The 27,608-nt window shown below is 39.2% G+C and overlaps 3 protein-coding genes across 5 annotated transcripts in view; 2 read left to right on the top strand and 1 right to left on the bottom strand.

Annotated features, from left to right (window-relative positions):
* The first annotated feature begins 681 nt into the window (after positions 1–681).
* Positions 682–27,166, top strand: SLC17A4 (solute carrier family 17 member 4). 2 transcript variants are annotated; one of them, XM_045551926.1, is made up of 12 exons: positions 682–762; positions 8,076–8,199; positions 18,237–18,442; positions 19,051–19,284; positions 19,369–19,456; positions 19,899–19,985; positions 21,890–22,008; positions 22,131–22,292; positions 24,544–24,676; positions 24,758–24,905; positions 25,812–25,902; positions 26,798–27,166. In XM_045551926.1, exons 2-12 carry the CDS (start codon positions 8,109–8,111, stop codon positions 26,951–26,953), a joined length of 1,515 nt encoding a protein of 504 aa, XP_045407882.1. In that variant the 5' UTR covers positions 682–762; positions 8,076–8,108; the 3' UTR covers positions 26,954–27,166. The 2 variants fall into 2 exon arrangements, with proteins under 2 accessions (XP_045407882.1, XP_045407883.1); XM_045551927.1 differs by lacking the exon at positions 22,131–22,292.
* EID2B (EP300 interacting inhibitor of differentiation 2B) lies at positions 12,742–13,780 on the top strand. The gene has a single exon (XM_045551928.1). The coding sequence runs from the start codon at positions 12,742–12,744 to the stop codon at positions 13,171–13,173; it is 432 nt and encodes a 143-aa protein (XP_045407884.1). The 3' UTR covers positions 13,174–13,780.
* Positions 26,251–27,608, bottom strand: part of SLC17A1 (solute carrier family 17 member 1) — a 47,714-nt gene continuing 46,356 nt past the window's right edge. For both annotated transcript variants that reach the window (XM_045551925.1, XM_045551923.1), the window contains one exon: positions 26,251–27,492. The gene's annotated coding sequence lies outside the window, so the exon portion shown is untranslated. The remainder of the gene's footprint in view (positions 27,493–27,608) is intronic.

Genomic DNA, 27,608 nt, shown 5'->3' on the forward strand with positions numbered 1-27,608 from the left:
ACAGGGCATCAGGAAGGAGCGACTGATAAAATCTATCACTGACAGATAAGGCCTGGGAAGTGACCACTAGATTTGCCAGCACAGAGGCTGGTCATGGAATTGCCAAGAGCTGTCTTGTTGCTAGTGGGTTTGTGAGAAAATTGGAGGTGAGGAAACAGAATGCAAGTATTATGAGTATGAGTCTTCTGAAATGTTTTGCTACAAAAGAGAACAGAATGGCAGAGAGTTAATTTTCATAGAAAACTCAATGGCCTTTTTGTGCAAATAGTTATAATCAGAAACCCACAAAAATCACTCAAGTCAAGCAAAATGTTTTCAGTCTCTCTTCTGCGAAAGACTCAATTCTATTAAACAAGGGGGATGGTGGAAAAGCAACTCAAAAGAGATAAGATGTAGTCCCATCCCCATGAAGATTATATTAACTCTGAGAGACCTCAGATGGTGACAGTGCTGTGTAGATGGTGTTCAGGCTGTCAGGATCCTTATAAGAAGGGGCATTGGTTCTGATTGGAGGATGAGGGAAGATGTAAGTGGTCTCAGCTGGGCTTGAAGCTTGATGAGGATTTAATGAGTTTGATCTGCTCATCAATTAAATAGGCAAAGTTAAAAATTAAATCACTGAGCCAATAAAATCCTCCCAGTTGGTAATGTAAGGGCTAAAGGTTTTGGGTAATCATTTACCTCCCAGGGATTAGACAACTGCAAAAAGCAGAGAGAAATTTATTGGAAAGGAATGAGGATCCTGCACTCTACCTCCCTCAGGTTAGCTTTCAAACTTTTGCCCTTAATACTCTACTTTTGAGATGATGGGGATGGGTCTTTTTCCCTTATAGAGCAGCTTAATTTGCTGTTTTGGAATAGAGATTGTGAGGGTGGGGAAGAGAATGTCTCTCTCCTGGGCTAAGTCTGAAAAGTGAGAGAAAAATGTTGCCTTTTCCTAAAAGAAACAAGAGCCCTGGAACTCCAGGAAGTAAACTCCAGGGAATAAAATTCTCCAAAAGTATAGCTGGAGAGGGAGGGAGAAAGATAAAGACACACAGAGAGAGAGAGGTAGAGAGAGAGAGAGAGAGAGAGAGAGAGAGAGAGAGAGAGGAGAGAGAGAGAGAGGGAAAGTGACTAAGTCATATGATGCATCTGGAGGTGAACCAGCAATTTTAAATTATACCTTTAAGGGTTAATATCATCCAATTATTGGAACCAGATGATCTGCCGCATAAGATTCATATATCGAGCTTGTTTTTGTGGAATGCATTAACTTTTTTAAAAGCACTGATTGAATCTATGGTGAGGCTGTAAGTGCAGATGCTGAATTCTCACAAAGGAAGTTTCATCAGGCCTAAAAGATCAACTTAAAACAGACCAAACCCTTCCAGTGAATTTATGTACAAGGGGGAAAGCAAAGCAAATGAAATTCCATATGGCTTTGGAAAGTAGGTAATGAGTGAAAAGTTTGGGGCAGAGGACTTTTATTCGGGAGCTGTGAATAGAGCCATGAGCTGCTTCACACAAGGAGGAAATGTTCAGTGCCCAGACCAGACAGAGATGACATCTGAGCTATTAATAGCTCTGCACCACACCTTAAGGAAAAGTCTCATTCTACAGTGAACTGGTGACTAGCAGAGGAGCAGGACATATGTTAATCCAAAGGGAACAGACATAAACAGTCCTGACAAGAAAAACTGATGGACACTGATATAAGGGTGACTGGTCAGATTTCTTTGCTGGTTCTTCCTCAGTTACCTGGTCTCAAGATAAATAGATAAGGCTGAAGACTTCCAAAGTTATATTTCTACCAAGGCCCTCTGTTCTAAGCTAAAGACTCTCAGACATAAAGCCTACCTGGCAGTCTTCCCTTCTGGGCCTAACAGGCATCTCAACCCCAACAAAACAAAACTCTTGCTTTTCCTCTGGAACATGCTCTTCTCCCCACTAGTTTCCCTATTTCATTGAACACAACACCATTCACTCATTTGCTCAAACCATAAGTCTAGAAGTGTCTGAAGATTCCCTCCTTTCTCTTATCCCCATATCCACCCCCTTAGCAAGTCTTATTGGTTAATTTCTAAAACAGGTGCTGAATCTGGTATTTTTCACCATGGCCAGCCTTGCCCAGCCATCAGCATCACTTGCACAGGTGAAGACAACAGCTTCTTGAGGCTCTTGGTTCCTGGTCTTGTCCCTTACAGCCATGCACCACATAGAAACCAAAGTAAATCCAGTTCCCTTACCAGGCCTATAGGACCCTGCACGGTGGCTTCTGCCTACTACTTTGATCTCATCTCTTACCATTAGCCTTCTCACTCACTCTGCACTGCCATTTTGGACTACTTTCTACCTCAAAAAACATGACAAACATGCCGGCTCCTTTGCCTGGAATGCTCTTGCCCAGTGCTGCCTTCTCATTGTTCCCATTTCAGCTCAAATATAACCAAACTCCGTAAAGTAGTTAGACTAGGCAGAGTGTTTGCCCTCCTCTCCAGATGCTAATGACCTAGTTGCTACTGTCTTGTTTTCTTCATGGCAAATGTTATTCTTACTTACTTCTTTTCATATTGTGGCCTCCTGGGATGTGACTGTCATGAGGGCATATGCCCATGGCTGTGTCCTTACCCTACAACAGCTTTGTTGTACTTTCACCCTCTGCTACCTGCTTCCACTGCTCTCGTTGACTCCAGCAAAACCATTATTGCTGTCAATAATGGCAATACTGCTTCTGGCAAATGCTTCTATTATAACAAGTATAGGGAGGGGGCAATTTAATGAGAACTAAATCCTTCAGTCATGCAGGAGAAAGAGCTATGGAAGCAGAACATTCTATTTGTTGATTCAGTAAATATTTGCTGAATCAATGAATGAACTAGGGGTCAGTGAACTTCTTAGGCGCTAAAAGAGTCTTTATGGGAAAAAATGTTACCCTGAAAGCTAAGCCTCCACATCTTGTGAATGATCTAATTTTTTCAATTCAACTAATTGCCTTAAGGTATGGACAAGCAAATTATTTTTACAGCAGATTATTCAGTACCTTCATTTTACCAAGTTTCTTCTCAGAGTTACCAGAACCACTCTATTTTGCCAATGTGTGTTACTTTGGATTTCAGGTCAATTTTGAGTTTGTTTTTGAATTCCAGTGCAGACTGGAGGGACCCATGGACTAGCTAGCACTTGTTTCCGAAGGACATAAAGGAGGCAACTCATCTGTCAGTTGCTCACTTACCAACTTTAGGGGTGACTTGCCCAGGCATTATGTGACATTTCCACTTAGAGTTAAAAACAATATCAAGAAATGACCAGATATATTTTCTTTTCTATTAATAGAACTCCACAGAGAGCAAGTGGAAAATGATTCCATTTCATGAGAAACAACTGCCCCACCCTTATCCCTTTACATCTTCTGTCTCCATAACTTCTCTCATCATTTTCCCATGGTAAAAAGTCTACTGGTTATTTTCAGCCTTTGAATAATCTCATCTTGGAATTATTAATAGGTCCAGTCCAATGAAAAGCAGAAGACTCCAAACTTTATCTAAAAGTAAAGCTTCTTCCCTCCTCCAGCCTGGGTCTGGGGAGGGAAGCGGTCATTTGGGTTGGCTTCTTCTTCCCTTCTCTACAAGCTCCTCCTCTCACCCCTCTTGCTAGCTGTGGCTTCTGGTCCTTCCAGGGATAGTGATTAGGGAGACAGAGGGATGGTGAGAGGAACTCTTATGATCTGGCATTGGTGCTCTCTGAGTGGGTGGATGTTTGATGCTGAGTCCTTTAGAGGACCCCACTGGGGACATCTGTCAGTCCTTCCCATGTCACAGGTAATTTGTGTCCACTGACTTGGCCCTTATGCTTCCTCCCTCAGCCATTGGGCATCATGCAGTCTGACTCCTCTTTTGAGGTTATGTGGCCTCTCCAGACAGTTCTCTTGGGCAGGATGTTTAAAAGCTGTAAACTGGGTTGCTCCTGAGTCATGCATATGAGATTCATAAGAGGCCTGCAGCCCTCTGTCCATACATCTCTGCCCCTGCTGCTCGCAGTGTGGTATGGACTTCAGAACCTCCCAGTGTGGTACGGACTTCTCCTGCACTCTGCAGTCTCAGACCAATGTCACCACCTCATGCCCTTAGATTCTGAGGCATGTGTCACTCACTAGTTCCCTTCACATGTACACATGCCTGCACACACACACACAAATCTCTAGGGGACATACATCAAACTCTCTAAATGATCCCCTTGTAGGCAGCTCCTATCATTTGACTTGAAGTGAGGGCCCTCCTCCCCTTTTTCATGGAGTCAGGGTGCATAAGAGGTGGAAAATACCAGCACTTTTCTCTAAAGAAATTCTCTCTCAACTTCTTCAACTCAGCTGTTTGTGCCCTTGAAGTGGGCTCAACAGCTTCCTCCTTTTTAGGTCCTGCATGGTGGTCTTGCCCACTATTCTGAAAAGGGGTAAAACTTATTGTTTTCTTCTCAAAATAGTATATATTCAGTCAAGTTGGAGTTAGAAGAGTCCCATTTTAACCTCCAGTCACACACACACAAACACACATCCCTACACACATATACACTCTTTTTGAGGATGTCAGTCAGAACCAAAGATTCCCACATTTCATAGATTGGGATCACAGATTTGTGAGAGGTGTTTTCTTTTTATTTATTTTTTTCTTTTCTTTTCTTTCTTTCTTTCTTTTTTTTTTTTTTAGAGACAAGGTCTCACGCTGTCACCCAGGCTGGAGTGAGTTGTGTCATCATAGCTCACTGTACCCTTGAACTCCTGGGCTCAGGAGAGCCTCTTGCCTCAACCTCCTGAGTAGCTGGGACTACAGATGTATGCCACTGTGACAATGTTTTGTTGCTGTTGTTTCAAATTTATTTTTTAATACTAGTAATAGTAGTAATAATTCACAGATACATTATTATTGTAATACATTTAAACACGAAAGACAAAGTTACATTCCTGCATAGCCATTCCTGCCCTCCTCATTCCCTTCTACAGAGATGACCAGGATTATCAGATTAATATATATCTTAATTTTAAAAGCAGAGCTCAGGACAATGTGGATGAGAGGTGTCACAGTGTTACTATTGTAATTTTTCTTTTCATAATTTTTATTCACTTGTAAACATGTATACACATAAAATACATTATGCAATATCAGTATGTGTGTTTGACTTATTTAATTATCTTATATTTAAAAATTGTTCTACAATTTGCTTTCCCATCTAATGTTTTTTAAATCTTTATGTGCTTTTATATACAGATCCAATTCTTTTGATGGCTGTATAGTAGTCCAGAAAATATATGCACTTTAACTATACAAATATTAATGATCATTAGTTAGCTTCTGATTTTTTACTTTTACAAATATTGCTACAAGGAGTATCCTGGAACATACTATTCTGTGTGGCTGCATCTGTTAGCCTGTGGTACACACCCAGAAGCAGCAATATCAAGTGGAAGAGTGTAGTTTGACTCCCATTGTAGGGCGGCCAGAGATCACCTCCAACTCCCTTTAGTTCTTAGGAGGCTGTTCGGCTGAATCTAGAAACCAAATTGACACCAGGCACATTAATAAAAGCATACAAATTTTATTAGTTTTACATGTACATGGGGATCTTAACAAGACAGTGAGGACTGAAAAAGTGGATACAGCAAGATGATCTTGAACTTTTTAGATAAAGAACAATAAATTTGAGAAGAAATGACAGGACAAAGAAAACCTGGCTATGGACAGTAAATTCTAGGGGAGTCACTAGGAGATATATGAGAGGGTATAAAACAGGTGGAAGATAAAAGTAACTTTGTTAAGTTTGTCTATTTAGGCTGGGCACAGTGGCTCATGACTGTAATCTTGGCACTTTGGCAGACTGAGGCAGGAGGATCCATGTGCCTATAGTCCCAGCTACTCAGGAGGCTGCGGCAGGAGGATCACTTGAACCTAGGAGTTCGAGGTTACAGTGACCTATGATGGGGCCACTGCACTCCAGCCTGGGTGACAGAGTGAAACTTTCACTCTTAAAAAAATAAAAAGTATGTTTATTCATGTCTATTGCACTCTCCAGTTCAAGCCTCTGATGATAAGGGCTATTTTCTTGCCCTGGTACGAAGAGGGTGCACCTCCCAGAGGAATCTTTATCACTTGCTGCATGCAGGAAGAGACAAATCAGTTTGCCCTTTCTGGAACTATAATTTCTCCAGTGTTTCCAACTGGAAAGAATATACCAATTTGGTATATTTTGAAATGTCATGTTCTTCACTCCTTCACCACAAACAACAGCTTATATTCCCACACTTTTGTCTAAACTTGGTGATAACAATCTTTTAAAATATTCATGAAAGCTGATAGGTAAGAACTAATATGATCTTGTTCTTTTCATTTCCATGTCCTGAAGCAGAGTACATTTTCCCATGTTTGTTCTTCATCTATATTTATATATTGTTCTGATAGTTCCTTACTTTTTGCCTATTTCCTATATTTTGTCTTTTTAAAATAATCTTGACAAAGTTTAAAAACTGCGACTCCTTATCTGATATCATGCTGTAATTAATTTTTCCCCTTCTATTAGTGATCTTTTATGTATCTATTATTATAAATAAGTTTTGTGCATTTTGTGTCCTAGAGTCTCCTTATGATATGCCTAGGTATAGATTGAATTTTATTTCTCTGGCTTCAGTTGCATTGTGATTCCTGAATCTGAAAAATCTTGTGTTTCATCTCTTCTGAAAAATTCCTATTTGTTATTTCTTAAAGTATTGCCTTTCCTCAATTCTCTTTTTTTTCTCCTTCTAGAGTCCTACTTAATGTACATTGGACCTTTTCACTCCCTTTGCTATCATCCCTTATTGTCTCACTGAGCTTTTTATTCTGTATAATTTACATAGCTCTACCTTCTATTTCATTCTTTCATTAGCTATATCTAGTCACTTAATTTCAAATTCCAATGCCTAAATTTTTCTTTTGTATTTCAAATAGTCTTTTTCTTAAATCTGCCCCTTCTTTTTGGTATCTTCTTATGTTTTAGACTCCATAGTATATTTCTTCAATTATTTTAAGCATACTTACATAATATCTTTAACAGTTTATTCTATTTTTGGAAGTTCCCTGCAGTCTAATCCTGCTATATGTTGAATCTGAGAACCTGATTTGGATGGATCACTTCTCTGAGTGTTTATAATTTTGGATTTTGAGTTCATATTAAGTAGAGCTTCATCGGTAGTAAATCTGTGTGACCTGTGTTGAGCAAATCAGCCTGGACCCAATGCTTCAATCAGTTTTTTAGCTGGGGATGCATTCTCAGACAATGAAGACAGTATGAATTCCAGTTTTTGACTCTCTATAACATAAATATGAATTTTCAGAATTTTCAGGGGAGACTTTTTATTTTCAAACCAGAGCTCAGGGCAATGTAGAGAGTTGTCACTGTCTTAATGTTGTAACAGGCGGAGCCCCTTTAACCAAATTTTGAACTGCTTCAAGGCTTCTGGCTTCATATTAAGATCTCCCTTACAATCTCCTTTCTGGCATTGGCACTCCCACAGCTGTAGATCTCAAGTCCCCACATTACTGAAATTGATGCCTCCTCTGTGATCCAATCTCATGGCCACTGAAGAGTTAGTGCATACCTCTAACTTTTCATTATATCCATGAGGATATCTCTTACTATCTTTGGAGCTATATATTTAAAAGGATGTTTGCTGTATTTTATATAATATACTCAGATGTTTATGATGGACAGTTTTTCAGGTAATTTAATCCACTGAAATCTTCCAGATGAAATTTCAAATAAGATGGTCATGTTTTAATGTTCAGTTGATGCTAATATCAGTTTAGAGACATGGGAACACAGAACTAGAAAGAATCTTACCATTTATCAAGCTATTCCAGGGCAGATCCCTCATTTTAGAGAGGCAGATTCTAGGACCCATGGTAACTGTGATCTTTCCATGGCCAGGCAATTGGTTGGTGATAGAACCAGGATGACAAATTAGGTTTCCTGAACCCTAATCTATCACTTTTCCCACCGAGAAACATTTCCTCTTAATTTTTAAAAGTATCGGGGCAGTGTCATTTTGTATTCTTTTATTTCGTTAGGTAAGTGCCAGTCCCTGGGAGGAGAGGACCAAAATGTCTACTGGAGCAGATATCAAGACTACAGTGGGAGATATTTCCAATGATGGCAATTTAAACATGGCTCAACAGCAATCCTCCAGGAGAGGTAAAGTCATGCACAGGAATCTGGATGTGGATAAAACTAGGATCTATGTCACCTTAACTTCTGTTGTTTGGATATATAGTATTCTTCTTGCTACCGGCGATTGCCAAGAATTCTATATAGCTACAAAATATTTTTTACTGATAATTATTTCATTTCTCATAAGAAATCTTGAAGGTATATAGGACAGGCAGGTATTATGATATTATTTAAAGATGAATGAAAATTCATAGCAGATTCTAAGTAGGAAACCTGGAAACCAACCTTGGTTTATCTAAGTCTAGGGCGTGTCCCATTAGATCTCTCTGCTCGTGTTGAACCCAGACCTGCCTCAGAAAGAATGGGCTTTTTCTTTCCACCATGACAGAAAAATCCTGCCTCTTATCTACATGGCAACTTTTTGCTTTTCCATAATATGCCCTAAGGAAAACTGTGCAACACCTTATTTTACCCCAAACACTTAATGACTTATAACTATGTTATTCATTAATTCTCTTAATGATATAGGCTTTTCATAAGATAATGCCTTCAAAAAGCAAAACACTAACCAAGATGGAATGCTTTTTGATACCCAACACTTTAGCTATTACAGTTTCTCTGTTAGGGAGTACGCATACCTTCATGAAGAAGAGGGTTCTTCTAATTTCATCTACCAAGGAAGAAATAAGGAGACATACATGCTAATACTCATCCTACAATCAACCACCATGTGATGTAGCATGAATACCATTCCAGTGGTCTTGGGTAAAGATCTCATCCATCTCCAAATATTTTAGAGTCTATTGTACCATACCATTGGCCAAATTCTCCTATACTAACCCTCTTTCTTGCCTTCAAAATCAGTAAAATGAAGAACATATATATGCATAAACTTTTATCAAGTTGCAGTATGGCCCACTGGGTAAGAGCATAGGTTAGAAACCAGACTGAGTTTTCCATCCTGATTCTACTACTTATGAGCGGTGTGACCTTAGGCAAGTTTACCTATATCTCAGTTCCTCCATTTGTAAAAATGGGATGATAATAACAGTAGCTAACTCATAGGTTTACCACAAGGATTAAATTAGTTAAAATATAAATACTTAGAACAACACCTTGCACATAGTAAACACTTTATGAACATTAGCTATTATTATTACTGCTAACACAGGTTCCCCTCCTCAGACCACGTATTGGCAGTCACTTCAATGTTCATTTATAGTTTGTGTAAAATGGGACTCATATGTGGTCTTTCCAGTTTTTTCCAGTCTTCTAAAACATCTGTCCCACCATGCTGCTCAGTCCTCTGGTGACTGTTCCCAAAGCTACAACTGTATTGGGCAATATCTCTATAACCCCAGCCTATTGTTACAAATGGTATCATGCTAATAACATTCATGCTTTTCTGTGAAGTCTGTTTTTACCTGGTAAGGCAGAACCCCAGCTACTCCTCAGGCTTACCAAGTTATTTTGTTATGTTGTTGCATCTCCAAGTATTAATATTTCTCATAGTGCTTAGGAATAAACCCTGCTGATGGCTTCACCAGTTGATGTCCCAAATCAGCTTTCCTCACATCTCTCTCCAGTCCATGCCCAGGTCCTCTGTATCAGATTCCTGGGGCTTCCTTTGGGTGCTAGTGCCCTCAAAGGCTACTGATGTTTTGGCTGGGCACTGTTGTGCTTCCAAGACACTCAAGAGAACCATGGAACTCAATCATGGAACTCAAATCCAGGTTCCATGAGATGTGGAGAAATGCCCCTTCTTCCATTATATGTCCCATCTGGTCACCTGGTCACACAACGGAACTACTTATGCTCATAGATCCCCAGAGACCCTAAGTGAAGAAAGCTGGGTTCTGAGGTTCTGCTGGAAGGTCAGTGGTCATTATCAGGTTGAACTAAGGATTTGTGGGGCTGGGGTGGAGACAGGCACCACATTGACCTTTGATCCTATTATCCCCCAGAGGCCCAGGAGCTGCTATATCAGTCTGTGTTATATCAGAAAACCAGAAGTCAGTCTAGGTATTTCCAGAAGAAAGGAGTTTAATGTAGAGGACTAGATGATTCCGCAGCTTTTGGAACACTGGGGAAACAAAAGTCAGGTTGGCCACCCTCAGGAAATCCAGAAGTCCAGGACGAGACACTGCCAACGATCCCAGCTATGTGGACAGTTTTTGGGAGGACACCCCAAAGTCACAGGCAAAAATCCCATGTCTACCACGACTGATCCTCACTCACCTGCCTGAAGCTTCCTTGGGAGCATAATGTTTTCTCATTGAGTTCAGCCTTACAAATTGTGCCAGGATGCCTTTATTAGTAGAATCTAAATGAAATCCTTCTTGCATGGTCGTCTAAGGATTGTAATTTCCAGGTATTTGCCCCTCTGTTACTGTGGTGACCACAGAAGGGTGGGGATAGCACTGAGAATTAATAAGCAGTATCAGGGAAAGCTGCTTTTCTCCCAATCAAAAAGCCTACAGGGAGGTGGATATATCCCCACCTATGGGGAAGAATGCACCTGAAGGCCAATTTACAATAGAACCCCTTTCTGAAAGCCACGGAAATAAATAAAACAAGCACAATGTTTTGAGAAAGTACTTCCATCTCGTTTGAAACTAGGGAATCATTCCTACCACACACTACAAACTCCTAGGCTTGCTGTTCGATTTAATACAATTTGGAAAAAATTGAGAGAGGATGCCAAGAGCTGACAAAACTATTACTGAAGCATGGTGCAGTGTTATAGGAAGAAAGACGAAGATGCTGTGGAGCTTCAGCTCATGTTCCAGCTTGGAGTAGCAGTGTCTAGAAGCTGGACAGACCACAGGCACAGTGAGCCCCTCAAGGGTCTGCAGTGCTGGGATGTGCTGGGTAGAGCATACGTGGGCCCACATCCTGGAGTTTTCCCCCCGCAGCTCACCAGTCTTTCCAAAGATCTGCAAGTTGGCATCAGGGGGCCAGTGCAACAGAGGACAGGAAAATATAAGTGATTACAGAAATCAACTTGGAAATTTGGGGGGCTTCCCCCCCAAATTCTGCAGTGTCATTGTAGGATTAAAATGGAAGCGGAGTTAACTTCCCTTAAATTGGTGAAAAAATTCCCTGATATCTTATTTCCTCCCATCCACTGCCACCAGCCCACCCACATACACTGCATGACAGACAACCTCAAACCAGCAAAGGTGGCCCCGTGCTGGGGTTTCAACACGTGAGAACAAAGTCAAGCATGATTGGCCTTACAGGGCAAGGCTGTAGAGGTGGACCACAAGGGACCTATGTAAATACATTAGCACAAAAGAAAGGAACAGGAAAGGAATGTGTTAGATAAAAGAAAAATCAAGAACACTTGTGAAAGATAATAGTTCATTATAATAGCTATAGCATAATGAGTGCATGTTCTATGTCAGGCATCGTTTTAAGCACTTTGTATATATTAATTCATTGAATCCTTACAGCAATCCTTCAAGGAAGGTACTACTAGCATCATCCCCATTTTATAAGAGCCAGAACTCAGGCACAGAGGGAATAAGTAACTCATCTAAATCATCCAGGTACAAAGCAGCAGCAGCCAGATTCACATGAGCTGTTGTTGGCTATTATATCACACAGCTGTGCTTACTTTATTTCAGGAAAATTGAAGAATATTTTCATCTCCAATTTCAAGTTCTTAATAATAATAACAATAAATCTTAGAGTAAATCAATAGGAGAAAGTGAAAGCAGTCCCCCATAGATGAGAAAAGAAACTAAGGAGGAAAACAATGTCACAGTAGAATTAAAGTAGAACTAGCAGCAGCAAGGAGAGAAATTATCACTACAGAAAATCAAGTGACATGAAGTTGAGGTTTGAAAAAGTCATGAAAAATCAAAAGGGTAGCAAGACAGTGAATCAGAAGATGATGGATGTCAGGAAGGGAAGTAAACAAAGATTATATAATAATAAAAGAAAACTAGTTAATTAAACATCAAATCCACTGAGTCTACAACCTCAATGAAAGTATGTAGAAAAACAAAACAGACAACTTAAATGTAGAAAATAATGTGAACTCAAATCATGCAGGAAATTAAAATGAAAAATATATATAAGCACTTTGATAAAGAAGATGCCATTCATGGCAATAAAACCAAAAATCCACTGCTCTAACTAATCAAGCAGAGAGATTAAATACAACAAGTAATCATGAAAATATAGGGGACAGAAGCATTTAAAATGTATAAATATGCTAATTATGGAGAAAATAGGTAAGCAAATGATTTTCTAGAAATTATAATTTATAGTTATATAAATTTAATTATATAATAACATAATTATGATTATAAAATTTAATTATTAAAAGATTTAATATTTTAAATATAATTTAATTGCAGTATACTTTTCTAGAAACTATAATTTTAAATTTATAAATTTGAATACAGAAAAATAAGAAAAATTACACATGTCAAAAAACATGTAAGAAATGGAGAACATTGTCAAAAAGCTATCCCTTTTAAAACAAACAAATTATGTCCTGGTAGTTTAACTAGAAAAGTTATGTGAAATCTTCAAGGAGCAGAAAATGGATTTAGGATGTCCAGGCTGCCAAGAGAGAGCAGTGTCCCAGAGATGGGAACAGCGAATGGCGTCAGCCACGTCCTGTGGGCGGCAGTAGGCGGCGGCAGTCGGGCACAGGAGGTCCGGAAAGGCCCAGAGGCCGAAGCCGCCCGACCCACGGTGTGGGTGCCGGACCCAGCTCTCCGGCACATCCCCGGCAGCGCCGCGGGCCTGCTGGCGGTGCCCTGCTTGCATCCGCAGCTGTTGTTCCGCGGGTACGTGCAGAATTGCCCCTTGATCCCCGTGCGAGTGCTGCGAGACTTCGAGGAACGCCGCAGGGTGTTTGTGGAAGGCTGCAGGGCCAGGGAAGCTGCCTTTGATGCGAACCCGCCGCAGATGGACTTGGATGCCGCAGCTTTCACTCTGGCTCTGACCGCGTCGGAGGCCATCTCCCCTCTGGCCGACTGAGTGGGCTGTGACGAGATTGGTGGCAAGGGAGAGGCGGGTGCCTGTTCGGATCGAAAGGACAGACGGAGGCCTGTGCCGATGCATTAGTCATCAAGGGGGAGAAATGCAAAGTAGGCGAGAATATGGCAATGCGCAGCTGAAAGGAGGAAGCGCACTCAGAAAAAAAGAAACAGATACTCTAGAATGTCGAAGCTTGTTTTCAAAGAGGTCCTGAGACATTTCTGACTTGCTACTTTGTCAGCGATTCTTTTTCCTGCATTTGTGGAAAATGTTTCAAGATTGTTTCACCGTACAGGATGGTTTTGCAGAGTTAAGATCTGAGAAAAAATGTGCCAATAATGGAACCCATTGAAATTAACCAAGATGATGAAAGAGGTTAAGGAAATACAGTTGTTAAGAATCCGGTTGGGTATGCATTATAAGAACTGGAAGGCTATTGAGAAAACTCTGAAATTTCAGAATTTGTGGTCATATCATGTCAGTCAACAACTCTTAGACTAATGTTTGTGTTTCCTGGAGTACTGTAAATGAATACTAAATATTCAAATAGAAAAATCCTGTCAGATAAATATGTTTTCAAGTCCATGTGAACTTGGGTAGGTGTGGGAATAGATTTGTTTTTGTTAATTTTAAAGCTTTTTGTTGAATTCTAGAATATGTAATCTCACAAGACTCAAAAAACGAAGTATCAAAAGATGCCGTGAGAAGTCTCTCTGATATTCATATCCTCTGTCAAATTCAACACTATTCCTAATAAGTATCATTGTTAGTGGCTTGGGGGTTTATTTATTTATTTGCTTATTTTGATTTTGTTTGTTTTTACTGTATGCTTTTCGGCATTTTCCTAATGTATATGCAAATAAATATCAATCTAAATATTTTGCATTTTTCCCTTTTTAAATCAAGGTAGCATATTGTATACCTCCATCAACATCTTGGGTTTTTTCACTTTCGTTGGAGAGATTTCTATATTAGTTTTGTTTTCTGTTTGTTTTTTTTTTTTTTTTAAGCAACCTCAATATAAGGCTGTATCATGTAATGAACTAGTCATCTTTTGGACATCTGGGTTGTTTCCAAAATGTTTTAACATTTTGTATATATTTATACATGTTTACTCATTGTCCATAGAGTAGACTTCTGTAAGTGAAAGCTCTTGACTCAAGGGCATATGCGTGGTATTTTGTATAGTTACTACAAGAGTGCTGTCTTTGGGTGATGCTCTGCCAGTGTACCTTCCAGTCTTTCTCCACAGTGTGGCCAGCCAGACTTAGCTTTGGGAGAATCAGACAGTGAAAAATGGTTTCTCAGTGTAGTTTTAATTTGCGTTTCTCTGATTATGATCAAAGATGCACATGATTTCAAATTCTTAAGAGCCGTTTGTTTTTGCTTCTCAGTAAACTACCTGTCTGTATCCTTTACTTACTTTTTTATTGGCTTGTAAGTTTATTTATATAGCAATCACTAAAGAAGTTAGCCTTTTGTGATACAAGATGGAAATATAGTATCTCAGTTTTGACTGTTTATGATCCTTTTGCCATGCAGAGAAGTGTGTGTTTGTTTTAACGTAGCTGTATATATTCCGTTTTTTTCTTTTGTGGCTTCTAGACTTTGAGTCATGGTTAGAAAGGCCTTTGCCACTCCAGAATCATGAAGGACTACTTTTAAGTTTTAAATGTGAACATTAAGATTTTTTATTCCTTTGGGATGTTTTAGCTTCTGGTAGTGCTATTTCACCCACGTTGCTCTCCTTTTCTGAAGTTTTTCTGGCTATGTGCTTTTTTAATTTTTCTGTTGTGGAATTTTAGGATCAACTTGACTGGTTTCAGTTTTTACAAAAGCTGTTAGTATTTTTACTTGGAGTGCATTAAATTCATATACTTTTGAGTGAGAATCGAGACGTTTATGATGTCTTCCTATCCAATAATGTGGTAAGTCTTTCCTTTTATTCAGGTACTTTCCCATGTCCCTACACGTGGTGGTGGTTTTGTTTTGGTTTTGGTTTTTTTAACATGCTCCCTAGAAAAGTACCAGATGGGTTTTATAAATTTCCTTTATATAGTTCTTAACACTTGTTGTTTAAAATGTTCCAAGGGTGCTTGGTTTGTTTGTTTATGGCTATTGTGAATGAGGTTTTGTTTGTAAATTTGAATGCTGTTGATTATTTTTTTTTTAGTGCTCTACTAAACTTACTCTATTCTCTTATTGTTTGTATGAGTTTGGTATAATCACATTATTTACAAAGAGCAATGGTTTTATCTTCTCCTTTCTAGTTTTAGTATCTCTGATTCCTTTGTCTTGTATAATTGCTTTGGCTACAAGCTCCATCCCAACATAGTGTTTAGTGGCTTTAGTGTTTCCCCACTAAGTATGATACTGACTTTTGAGTTGAAATAAATACATTGCATCATGTTGAAGTATAAAAAAAAAAAAAAAAGGAGCAGAAAATGCCTATCTACGCTGTGCAGAAGAATTTCAAATAATTTATGTGGACATCCTACCTTAAGAAGATGGAGTATAGGTACTCACTCCTGAAGTGTGGACTGGTGGATATGAATTCTTTCACAGTACATTTGTATGTGTTAATTCATACAAAAAATTAAAAAGAAAAGGAGGGGAAAAGAAAGGGTAATTTCACAGTGGAGAAACCTGACAAACACTAGCTCAAGCCAGGGGATCAAGGTCAACATTGACAGCAAGGAACATGATGACAGTGTGCATTCTTGGTATGAGGTGATGAGAATGGCAGTTTGCCTCTATGGTCTTCCTCTCAAAAACACATAATCCCAGCCTAATCTTGAGAAAAATGTCAGACAAATCCCAATTAAGGGACACTCCACAAAATACCTGACTGGTACTCTTCAAAACTGTCAAGGTCATTAGATACAAGAAAAGTCTGAGAAACTGTTATAGCCAAGAGAAACCCAAGGAGAGATAATAGCTAAGTGTAAGGTATAAGTGTACTCTGAATCGGATTCTGGAACAGAAAAATGACATTAGGTAAAAACTACAAAATCTGAATAAAGTGTGAACTTTAGTTAATAAAAATATATCAGTGTAGGTTTATTAATTGTGACAAATGCATCATACTAATGTAATAATAGGGGAAACTTTGTATAAGGTATACAGGAACTCAATATTTCTATAAATCTAAAAATTCTTCAAAAATTAAAAGTTTATTGAAAAAAGGAAAATGCTATGTACCTAAAATACTTCAGATCATAGATTGAGATGGAAAACTTATAACTTTTAAAAAAAGTATAGTATAGTAAAAATAACACACACATAAACCACAAATTAAGCTCAACTATATATGCTAAATAAGATTCTAGCTAAAATATTAGCAAATAAATCATGTTTTTTCATTAAAAGTAGCCTATTAAGAATAAGAAGAGATCATGCCAAGAATGCAAGGATATTGGCTATTATTAATAATAATTATAATGAATTTACTTATTCAATTGTCATCACAGTACCTTAAGGTAGACTCTATTATTAATCCTGTTTTACAAGTGAAATATGGGGGCCACAGAGAGCTCAGTATCTTGTCCCAGAACACACAACTGTAACTAGGGCAGCTGGGATTAGAATCCAGGTATCTGATTCCAGAATTGAAACACATTTGATAAAACTCATGCATTTCCATAAAAATATTTAAAAATAGGAAATGAATAGTTTAATGGGATTAAAGTACATGTTACACCAACAACAAGCAGTGTACCAACTAATGGAGTAATGTGAGAAGCATTCTCAGTAAATTCAGATATAGCAGGAATTCCCACTCTCACCCTTCCTATTCATGTTTTGAAAATGCCAGTGAATGAAAGTACCCAAGAGAATGAAGTAAGTGTTGTAAATGGTAAGTATAATCAACTGTTTTTTCCATTATTTGTACATAATGTGTCTTTATTTATTTATTTAGTCTAAACCAAAGGGGAGGAAAACCGTGACAGAAATGATAGGCAAAAGAACTCAGTTACAGAAACAACAAAAAGTACTTTACAAAATGTGTACGGGCCTTAACTGAAGATAATTATAAAATTCCACCTTGGGACAGAGTAAAAGACTTGAATACTCGTACATGGGTAGGCATCCCTTCTTGGCAAGAAGAAGACAATACTATAAATGTGGCAATCCTTTGTAATTAATCTGTCATATCAATACGACATTGATCAAAATTCCAATGTGAATTTTTCTAAACGGTGTGAGGGGAGGGGATTTTGATTAAATGCTCTCAGAGTTAAACCAAAGGTGAGGATCTGTCAGTTCCTGGAACTTAGCAAGAGCATCACTACACAAAAGGAAATAGCACTGGCCACTCCAAGAGCTTTGCTTTCTTTTGGGAGCCAGGAATCAGGGCACTAACATACCTTGAAGCAGTGATCACATATTACCTCTGAGATTTCTCTACAGGGATAATTGATCAATCCTTAAAGCTATTGTCAAACTAATGTATTTGGATTCAACCACAGGGATAGTTCCAGAGTGCCTACGGAACACTGGCAAATTTTGTGTAAGCACAGATTACAATACTAATGTGGAGTTTAAATACTTCTATAATCTAACCTTAGCTTTTATCTTTCAAGTTTCATCTCCCCCCAGACCCCAAATAAGTTTATCTTCCATGTTCTCCTGTTATAAATGGCACTTTGAGCTATCCCAGCTGCCCAAGCAGGGCACTTGGAAGTCATTTCCAACAATTTCTTCTCTCTCACTATTCATATATAGTCAGTCACTACTTCCAGGCAATTCGTTCTCCAAATCCACTTCTTTCCATTCTCACTGTCTCTGCTCATCCCAGGACTCCTGCTTGTACAGCTCTTCCCTAATGCTTGCTCTGACCAATTCCACACATTTTTCAAGTCTCTGCTTGAGCAATGTTTCTGAGGGCGCCACCTCCCCTATTATCTCCCAGGGACACAGGGGTCCACTAGACATCTACAGAGCAATATCTGCTCTCCCTATAGTTCTGTGTTGCAGTCAGACACCAATATTTTCCTTCTTCCAGACTTAGGAAGGGTGGGAGAAAAGCATTCTAAGATTTTTTTGTGCCCTTCTCCTCTTAGGTTTTTGTTCATTCCCACATGGGATAGCCCTCATCTTGCAGCTCTGTAATTTTTCGATTTACACCCAACAAATGAACTTGAGCATTGCCATCCCAGCCATGGTGAACAACACAGCCCCACCGTCCCAGCCCAATGCCTCCACAGAAGTGCCCTCCACTGAGTCCCAGCACTACTGGAATGAAACTCTAAAGGGGTTTAAGGCAGTGGTAAGTTTAATAAGACTGGACTCTTTTTTTTTTTTTTTTTAACTCAAATGGTCTGACTTAAAGGGTTATCTAGTTAAAGAGTGAAATTCATTTACCTAGTAAATATTTATTGGTCATATGCTATGTGCCAGCAATAGCACAGGAATATAATATGTAGCTAAGGAGGTTATATCCCTACTTAGTGTCTATGAGTGTAACCAGAGGCTAAGTTAGAATGAAGGAAAACAGATTTTACCATTTAGTGGACATTAAATTCTTCCTGTGCAATGATGAAAATCACCACAAAATATGTTTCACAGATTTAAGTCTACTTTCTCTTCCTTCCTTCCACATATATTTTTATTACTTTGCCTATGATGCTTTCTTCTTTATAGGCTTTCTTTCTTTACAGACTCTCTTATGTTTTAATTGGTCAGTTAATTGTGTCAGGGAGAGGTGAAAGAGTGTGTTGGGCATATATTTAGGATTTCTTTTTATGAAATTGGTATATTGGAGGAATTCAAGAGGTAAAAGGAAAGAGAACTGCCAATTATTTTTTTCCTCTCAAGTCCTCACAATAAAAACTGTCAACTCTCTAACTGAACAGTGAAAATCTCTTTGCCATCTAGGCTCCTACGTATGACTGGAGTCCTGAAATCCAGGGAATCATCCTCAGCTCCCTGAACTATGGCTCATTCTTGGCTCCAATCCCCGTTGGCTACATTGCTGGAATATTTGGAGCCAAATATGTGGTTGGTGCTGGTTTGTTTATTTCCTCAGTCCTGACCCTCTTCATTCCACTGGCAGCAGATGTTGGAGTGACCTTGCTCATTGTCCTTAGGGTTGTCCAAGGCATAGCCCAGGTACCAAGATATTTTCCAAGTACAAGCAGAATATAGGTTTCAGAATGACCTCAGATATCCAAGAATGGAATTTTTTTCTCCCAGGTTATGGTATTAACAGGTCAGTTTTCAATTTGGGTCAAATGGGCTCCCCCACTGGAAAGGACTCAGCTCACTTCTATTGCTGCATCAGGTAATTGATACCCTAATCCTCACCTTATTTGTCTGAGAGTGCTCAGCAAATGCTTGTCAACAGAATCAATACCTTATATTCCGATTACTCTGGTCTTCATAGTCCTTGCTCTAAATCACTATCCTATACTGTCTTTCTTGATCATAACTGAATGCTTTCTATGCACCAAATGTCCTTATGTGTTATACATACTAACTTCATTTTAGCCTCAAAACAATCTTACAAGTCAGCTATATGTAATTATTTCCATAATAGAATTTGAGACACAAATAGACTAATACCTTGTCCAAGATTGCACAGCTACTGAGTGAAGTAGGATTTGAACAAAAGTAGTCTTATATGAAGATCATACCTTCAATCATTGTGCAACTCAGCTTTGTAGAAAACACAGAGTCCCAAGACTGACCTTCTCACCCGGAACATCCTTGTGTCTTCTGTTCAGGGGCAGTGCTTGGGTCTTTCATCATTCTCCTAGTTGGTGGTCTCCTCTGCCAGACCATCGGATGGCCTTATGTCTTCTATATCTTTGGTGAGTTTGTGTTTTTCAAATCTCAGAGTTTTATTTTATGACAGAGAATGCTGGGCATGATTTCTGTGATGCAACTTATCTACAGTTAACCAAATCCTAATAGATATGGATATTTACATAGCTAAAGTTGATATATTCAGAGCTAATCATGTTGTGAATCTTGCTGGCTTGTAAAGACGACATTTAAGTTTTAGTAGCCTGAGTATATAGCCAGAATAACCTTATAACTTTAAAAGAATTGTAACATTTCTCCCTGCTTCTAAATTGAACCCAAAGGATCCCAGAGCAATTTCTTTCACAAGATGTTGAAAATGTTATCTTGGTGGGACTATATTTTTAGTTATGCTTATTTATTCAATACATTTTTAAAATTTTTTTCTGTTATTACGACAACCAGAAAATTGTGTGAATGTTACCTAATCATAGGTAAAATAATGATTAGAGTGGAGAATCAGCCAATAGAGCTTGCAGAACAGGGCAGACTATGTGAGATTCAGGAGTAGACATAAAATGCACAGAGATGCTGCAGAAAAGCTCCAAGGGTACATGGAGTGTTCCAGAGGCAATATTTTACCACGTCACCATTTACCTTTATGGACCTCTGGTTGGGATCTGCCCAGATGCTGTCAACTAATGTTTATGTTTCTTTGATTCTTGAAACATTTTCTGAAATCCCACCTGCAAATTGCCTGATTCTATATGGTAAATTCTACTAATGTTTTCATTAGAGAACAGTCCTCTTAGATAAAGCATTCCTGTAACACAGGTCAATATATTCACACACACACACACACACTCAAAATTATGACAAGTGCTTACTATAGCACATCCAGCCTTTAAAGGTTCTGTCATGAAAACTTCAAAAGGGCAGGTTACAAAAATTATATAAACAATGAGAGAGCCTTAATGTGCGTGTGGATTTTGAGAAACAGTAATGAGCATATACAACATAGAAACTCACTAAATATTTGTTGAATCAATATTAACATCCTCCAACTCCAATGTGCAACATTGCTAATTTTCATATCTATCCCTTGCCACTTGATTAAGTTCTTGATGGCAAAATTGTGTATTTATATTCTTATTTTTTCAGAATTTTGCAAAATTCCTGGTGTATGGTGGCTGCTGTATGATGTTTGTAAATGAATGTGTAAATGACAAGCTAGAATTTCTTAAGATTCTAAAACGGGAAATTAGAGATGAGCCATATTTTCGCTCAATACTGATAATGTTGAGTCCCCAACTCTGTAATAATGTACATATTAGAGAACATTTCTTTGCTGAGGATTAACTTCATTTCATGTCTGGAAATTGGGTAATTAATTGCAAATAATAATGGACTGCTCCTAACTCCTAAGTGCTTTCAGAAAGGTAAGAGATAGATACGGAAAGGTTTAATGGTGAAAGGAACTTTGAAAACATGACAGCAGGAGGGATGCTTCACTTGGGGTAAACAAATTAAGAACTTGTAACAATGTGCTATAGCTTTAATAACAGTGCATTTCAAAACCTTCTAAAACTCAGTGGTTTAAAACAACAATCACTTATTCTCATAGTTCTGTGGGACAGCTGGGTGGCTCTGCTCTCTGTGTCTGTCATTGGCCTTGGACAATGGATTAGTTGAAACATGTTCGTTCTTCCCATGGCAATGGCCAAGTCCCAAGAGGACAAGTAAAAAACTGCAGTGCTTCTTAATGCCTAGGCTTGGAAGTGCCCCATGCCATGCCCAAAGTCAAGTGGTGGGAAAGCACCCTCCACCTATGATAGGGCCATGCAAGGGTGTAGATGCAGGGAAGATTGGAGTATTGGGGCCAGTCCTTCTGTTAACCACAGGAATAATTTCAGGGCAGAGTTAATCTGAATGAAAAACTTCAATCCAGTGCTAACTGGATCCTCTTTCCTAGGTGGAATTGGCTGTGCCTGTTGTCTTCTCTGCTTTCCTCTCATTTACGATGACCCCGTGAATCATCCCTTTATCAGCGCTGGTGAGAAGACATACATTGTGTGTTCACTGGCTCAACAGGTACATTGAAAAACACTGCTGCCATTTCTCTGTGTCCATCTGGATGTCTCAGAGGTGAAGAATGCAATAGAGAAAACACTTGTCTTCTGATGGAGGGGATACTGACATGTGCTTTCTTCCAGGATTGTTCACCAGGCTGGTCTCTTCCCATTAAGGCTATGATCAAATCTTTACCACTTTGGGCCATTTTAGTCTCTTATTTCTGTGAACACTGGCTTTTTTATATCATTATGGCATACACACCAACATACATCAGCTCTGTACTTCAAGTCAACCTCAGAGATGTAAGTACAGAGAAAACTTATTCTGTTCTTCTGTTTAAATGTTTCATTATATGATTCTTTGTCTCTCTCATGATCACAAAATCAGGGACCCAGGACCTCCATGTAGGAAATGCAACCTGGTTAACTTGGATTCTGATTAATTTCAATGTGGTTTACTATTTATTAGAGCAGGGTGGTATAGTTCTAGGTTAGCTTGATATTCATATTAATAGAATGTCATATTTTTAAGAGACCTATGCAAAAATTTTATACTCACTCCAATCAATATTTGCAAACAAGACACTTTGCTGGCAGCATAAACAATAAATAAGAAAACAGATTCTGCCTTTGAGAAAATTATGACAGAGAAACATAACGTGCTGAAAATAAGACAGTATTAATAGGACATAAAGTCCTAAATAAGACTGACATAAAAATTTGTGGATAATGCCTTTTTAAAAAACATTTTATTCAAGTATAACATATATAGAGAAAAATGCACATATGTGTAAAGCTCTCTGAATTTTCAAAAAATGAAGGGATGCTCTGATCAGCTGACAGGAGCCTTTCAATTCCTGCTAGATGGATGTCTTAAAAGTGTATCAGATGTCACAACCATGACAGTTCACAAGGCCACTGAGTTACCATTACACTCTCACCCTTTGTATTCAGAAAGCAGCCTTCTCACATTGACTGGGCTCCTCTGGAGAAAACTTGCTGAGTGGCCAGCAGAGAGCTGACCTTCTCAGCAGTGGTAAGAATCCGGTGAGCATGCAGGCAAGCAGGCTGGAGGCATGAGGTACTGAGATCAGGAAACCCCGGGATGAAGTGGCTCTTCTTAAAGAGGAGGAGGGCCAGAGGCAGGCAGTGAAACCAGCACGTCAAGCCAGGGAATCAGGGACAGAAGGGCCAGACAAGCAAGAGGCCAGTGCTGAGGGACAGACATCCTGAGGCAGGCTACTGGGAATGATCTGTCTCTGGTGCAAGGCTAGCTCCCCATCCTCAGAGGCCAAGGCTGAGGAGGAGGGAGATGGGGGAATAAATAGAAAGATAAGTTGTGACCAGACAGCAGAACTTCCCATGCTGAGAAGTCAGGAGACCTGGACTCCATAGCTATTAGGAGTTTTTCACTGTGACATAATCTTGATGGCCTTGGCTTACTCGTCCATAAAATGAACCTCTTGAACCAGGTAAGAGCTAACTCCTTTTCTTTGTTTGGCTTATACAACAAAGGATGGTCTCCTTTTCATTGCATTTTCTTTAATGGAATTTTAATTTAGAGGTTTTAATTTATAACACAGTTCAACATTTTAAAAACTATATAGAAAGTTAGAGTGAAAAATCTTTCTCTCATTCCTGTTCTTAGCTGCTCTGTTCTCCCAGCCCACACAGACAGTTGTCTCTTATAGACAATTCTTTAAATTACTAATCTATTCTTCCATTGTTTCTTTGGGAGAATGCAAGCACAGATGCATGTATAGTCTTATTTTCCCAACTTTTTTTTTTTAACACAAAACATACTCTGTATATGCTGCTCTGCTTTATATACTAGGTTTTTGCCACTTAATATACCATGGGGATCTTTTCATATCAGTACATGAGAACATTACTGAGCAATATTTGGGTTGTTTCCAAACTTTGAGTAATGCTGCAGTGAAAATCTCGTTTATTTGTCATGCGTTTGTGCAACTGTTTCTGTGGTGTAAATCTCTGCATGTGAGATTGCTGAGTTAAAGGGTAAATGCACTCTAAACTTTTATATGTATTGTCAAATTGCTCTACATAGAGCATTAATAATATCTGTGAGTATCTGATTCTCCACAGTGGCAGCACACAGTATGTCAAAAAATTTTTGAGTTTTTGCCAATTTGATCCATGGAAAATGGTATCTCACTGCAGTTTTATTTTGCATTTCTTTCATTATGAGTGAAGTTGAGTACCTTTTAGCGTGTTTAGGAGGAACTTATTTTTCTTTTTTTCTATAAATTTTTCATATCCTTTGTTTTTATTTTGGTCTTTTTAATATCTATTTCCAGGTGATCTTTATATATAAAGAGAACATTAGTTCTTTTTTTTTATGGCAGACTGAGCTATATGCATATTTCCCCCTGGCACTAAAATTATATTGGCTCATTCTAATAACATGAAATTTGTATTAAAAGTGATGTGCATATAGAGAAAGCCACAGATATGAACAATCTGTCCAGGGTCAATCTGTGTCATGGTGGGGGTAGTAAGGGCATATGTACCTGACCTCATCTCTGGTTTTCAGAGTGGGATACTGTCATCCCTGCCGTCTGTTGTTGGCTCTATCTGCATTGTCCTTGGAGGTTTATTGGCAGACTTTCTTCTCTCCAGAAAAATCCTCAGACTCATCACCATCAGGAAACTCTTCACTGCCATTGGTAAGGGCTGAGATGGACACAGGGGTGAATGTGGGAAGCTTAGGGCAGCCTCCTATTTACTCTGTTTATTTCCTACCCCAGGGGTTCTCTTCCCATCTGTGATCCTTGTGTTCCTGCCCTGGGTCAGATCCAGCCACAGCGTTACCATTACCTTCTTGGTACTATGCTCTGCCGGCAGCAGCCTCTGTCAAGCAGGATCCCTTATCAACTTCTTGGATATTGCTCCTCGGTAGGGACCCCTTTCTTTGCCTCATCCTCACATAAGGTCAGTTCAGGTCCAGTAACAGGAAACCTGCCCTGACACACGGGTAAAATGTGACATATGCAATAACAGGTCACAGGAAATGTCAGCAACAGCCCTACATCCAAATAATGCCTGGAAGAGACCCAAAGCTCTTGTGAACTTAGTTTTTTCAGGTGTGAACAAGAAGAGTCAGTGCCCATACTCACAGCTCAGCTGAGGGAGACACACACAAATCTCTCTCTGTTGAGGAATGCAGCAGTTACACAGGGTTGGATCATTGAAAGGATTCATGAGACTCTACAGCATATGCTCATGTAAGGCTTTGATAAAGGGGAAGGACACAGCATTGCAGAAGAAATATTTACCTCTGATACAGGTAAATACCAGAGTTCACTAATACTTCCAAATGTAGCTCACAGGGTCCTGCCCCTCTCAATAGGGAGCGCTTCGTCTTCAGATAATGAACCACCAAGATACGTGGTAGATACTGGTAGATACGTTGGTCTCAGGGGAGCCAACATTTCATCCAATGAGGGGTCTTTTATACCCAAGGAGGGGTATTTTATACCTAAAAACAAAGCTACAAAATCAGACTCAATATCAGAAACAAACACTCCCCCCCAACAAAACCTCTAAACCAGGTGCAAACCATCAAGGTGCACATTTTGTATAAACAATGTTGACAAATTAGTACAGGTTATCCCTTGGAAGTCTCAGACCCTAGCACAAGATTATACAAATCATTAGTCAGTATGTTTATCCAGGTTTAACCAAGGGGTCACACAATTCCAGGCATACACAGAGACAAGCACAGAGTTGTAACAGACCAGCTGAGATTAACTGTTTGTTTTTGCATGGGAATGTTTCCCCCCCTCTTTTTTTCTCTCCCAGGTACAGCAGCTTTCTCAGGGGATTAATGCAAGTCTTTGCACACACAGCCGGAGCCATTTCTCCCACTACTGTTGGATTTTTCATCAGTCAGGTGGGGTCAAATGTTCTGATAAATATTCACAAGAGAAACCATAGAGGCATGGTGTTTTTACATTTGTATAGCATCCTAGAAGATGCTTTTAAAGTAGTCAAAATAAACATTCACCTGATAAAGACTTTACATGAAGAAACATGTATTGGACATTCACATAAATATCATTCCTTAACTTTCCTGTGGTTTTCCACCAGTAAGACAGTAAAATGGATGGAGAATAACAAAGAAAGGGTATTCTTTATGAAATCAAGTCCTTTCTCTTTTTCAAAGCCTTGAATCCCTTCCAGACACTGACTAACACATTGTCAGAAAATGGTTGTTTAAAATGAAAATTCTCAAGCTGACCTTGTTTGTCCTGTCATTCTTTAATTCATTCATTCATTCAATAAGTATTGAACATCAGCATGTGCCATTTTATTCACTTAAGAATAAAATAAACAAAAGTTCCTCCCTTTGTGAAACATATTGTAGGAAAAAACCAAAAGAAAACTAATGAAATAAGTAAAATATATGGCATATTGAATAGTGATAAATGCTAAGAAAAGATGAGAATAGGGCACATAAAAGGAGGTGGAATTTCAATTTTAACAGAGTGGTCAAGGAAGGACTCACTGAAGAAGTAACGTTTAAGCAAGGCCTGGAAGGAAGTGAAGGAGTGAGCCAGATGGGAATGAGAGGTGGAGAACACTCCAGCCGAGGGAATGGCCAGTGCACTGGCCTTATGGCAGACATGGTCTGGTATATTCCAGAAGCAGCCAGCAAGCCCACACAAGCTGCAGCCGATGTGGGGGGTGGTGTGGGGGGAGCAGGAGGACCTGGAGCAGAAGCATTTCTGAACCAAGAGGGACAATAACTGGGTGACTATTAATAACCTGTTGTTTCCTGCCTCCAGGACTCAGAGTTTGGCTGGAGAAATGTGTTCTTGCTTTCAGCTGCTATTAACATATTGGGCCTGGCCTTCTACCTCATCTTTGGCAGTGCAGACCTGCAGGACTGGGCTAAAGAGCAGACATTCACCCACCTCTCAGCAAACAGAGAGATGCGTTAGAACCTATTACTTAGTTGTTCATCATTTTCCCTCACAGACATTCCTCTTCCATGCCTGCCTGACTGATCAGCCATTTAATTGGAATTGACTTTGTTTCCAGTGTCTTCTCAGAGACCTTGGCTATGTAATACTAAAGTTTTTTTTTTTTTTTTTAACCATTCCTGGAGATTTTATAGCGGAGAATAAAAAGAACAGTGATTTAACTGTGAGCTCCTAAAAGCACAAGTGTATTGTGATTTCTAGTTGATCTCCTCTCTTTCCACTATTATTCTGGTAAAAGCATCAGGGTCTGGGGGACAATTTCTCACCAAAGCAAAACAGGAAGCCAGAACCACAGGAGTGAGAACTGAGAGTCACAAGGGAGTTGTGCCCAAACATGTAGAATAGATGATGAACCCTATGACCTGCTGTCAAAGGAAAGCCTGAAACAATGGAAAGCTTCGTGTACGCAATCCAAAGTCCTGGGCCAGGAGCCAAAGCAGGTGAAGTCGCTCTCACAGGATACAGTGTCATTCTGAAGCCTGGTGTGGGCAGGATGCCTAGGAGAAAAATGCCAAGAAGGAAAGGAAAATAGGAGTGAATCCATCATGACAAGAGGAATAAAAATGTCTATAATTAATGGGGGTGACAAACTCAATTTACATTCTAGGTTTTT

Source organism: Lemur catta, chromosome 5 (assembly GCF_020740605.2).
Source record: "Lemur catta isolate mLemCat1 chromosome 5, mLemCat1.pri, whole genome shotgun sequence".
Classification (NCBI taxonomy): domain Eukaryota; kingdom Metazoa; phylum Chordata; class Mammalia; order Primates; family Lemuridae; genus Lemur; species Lemur catta.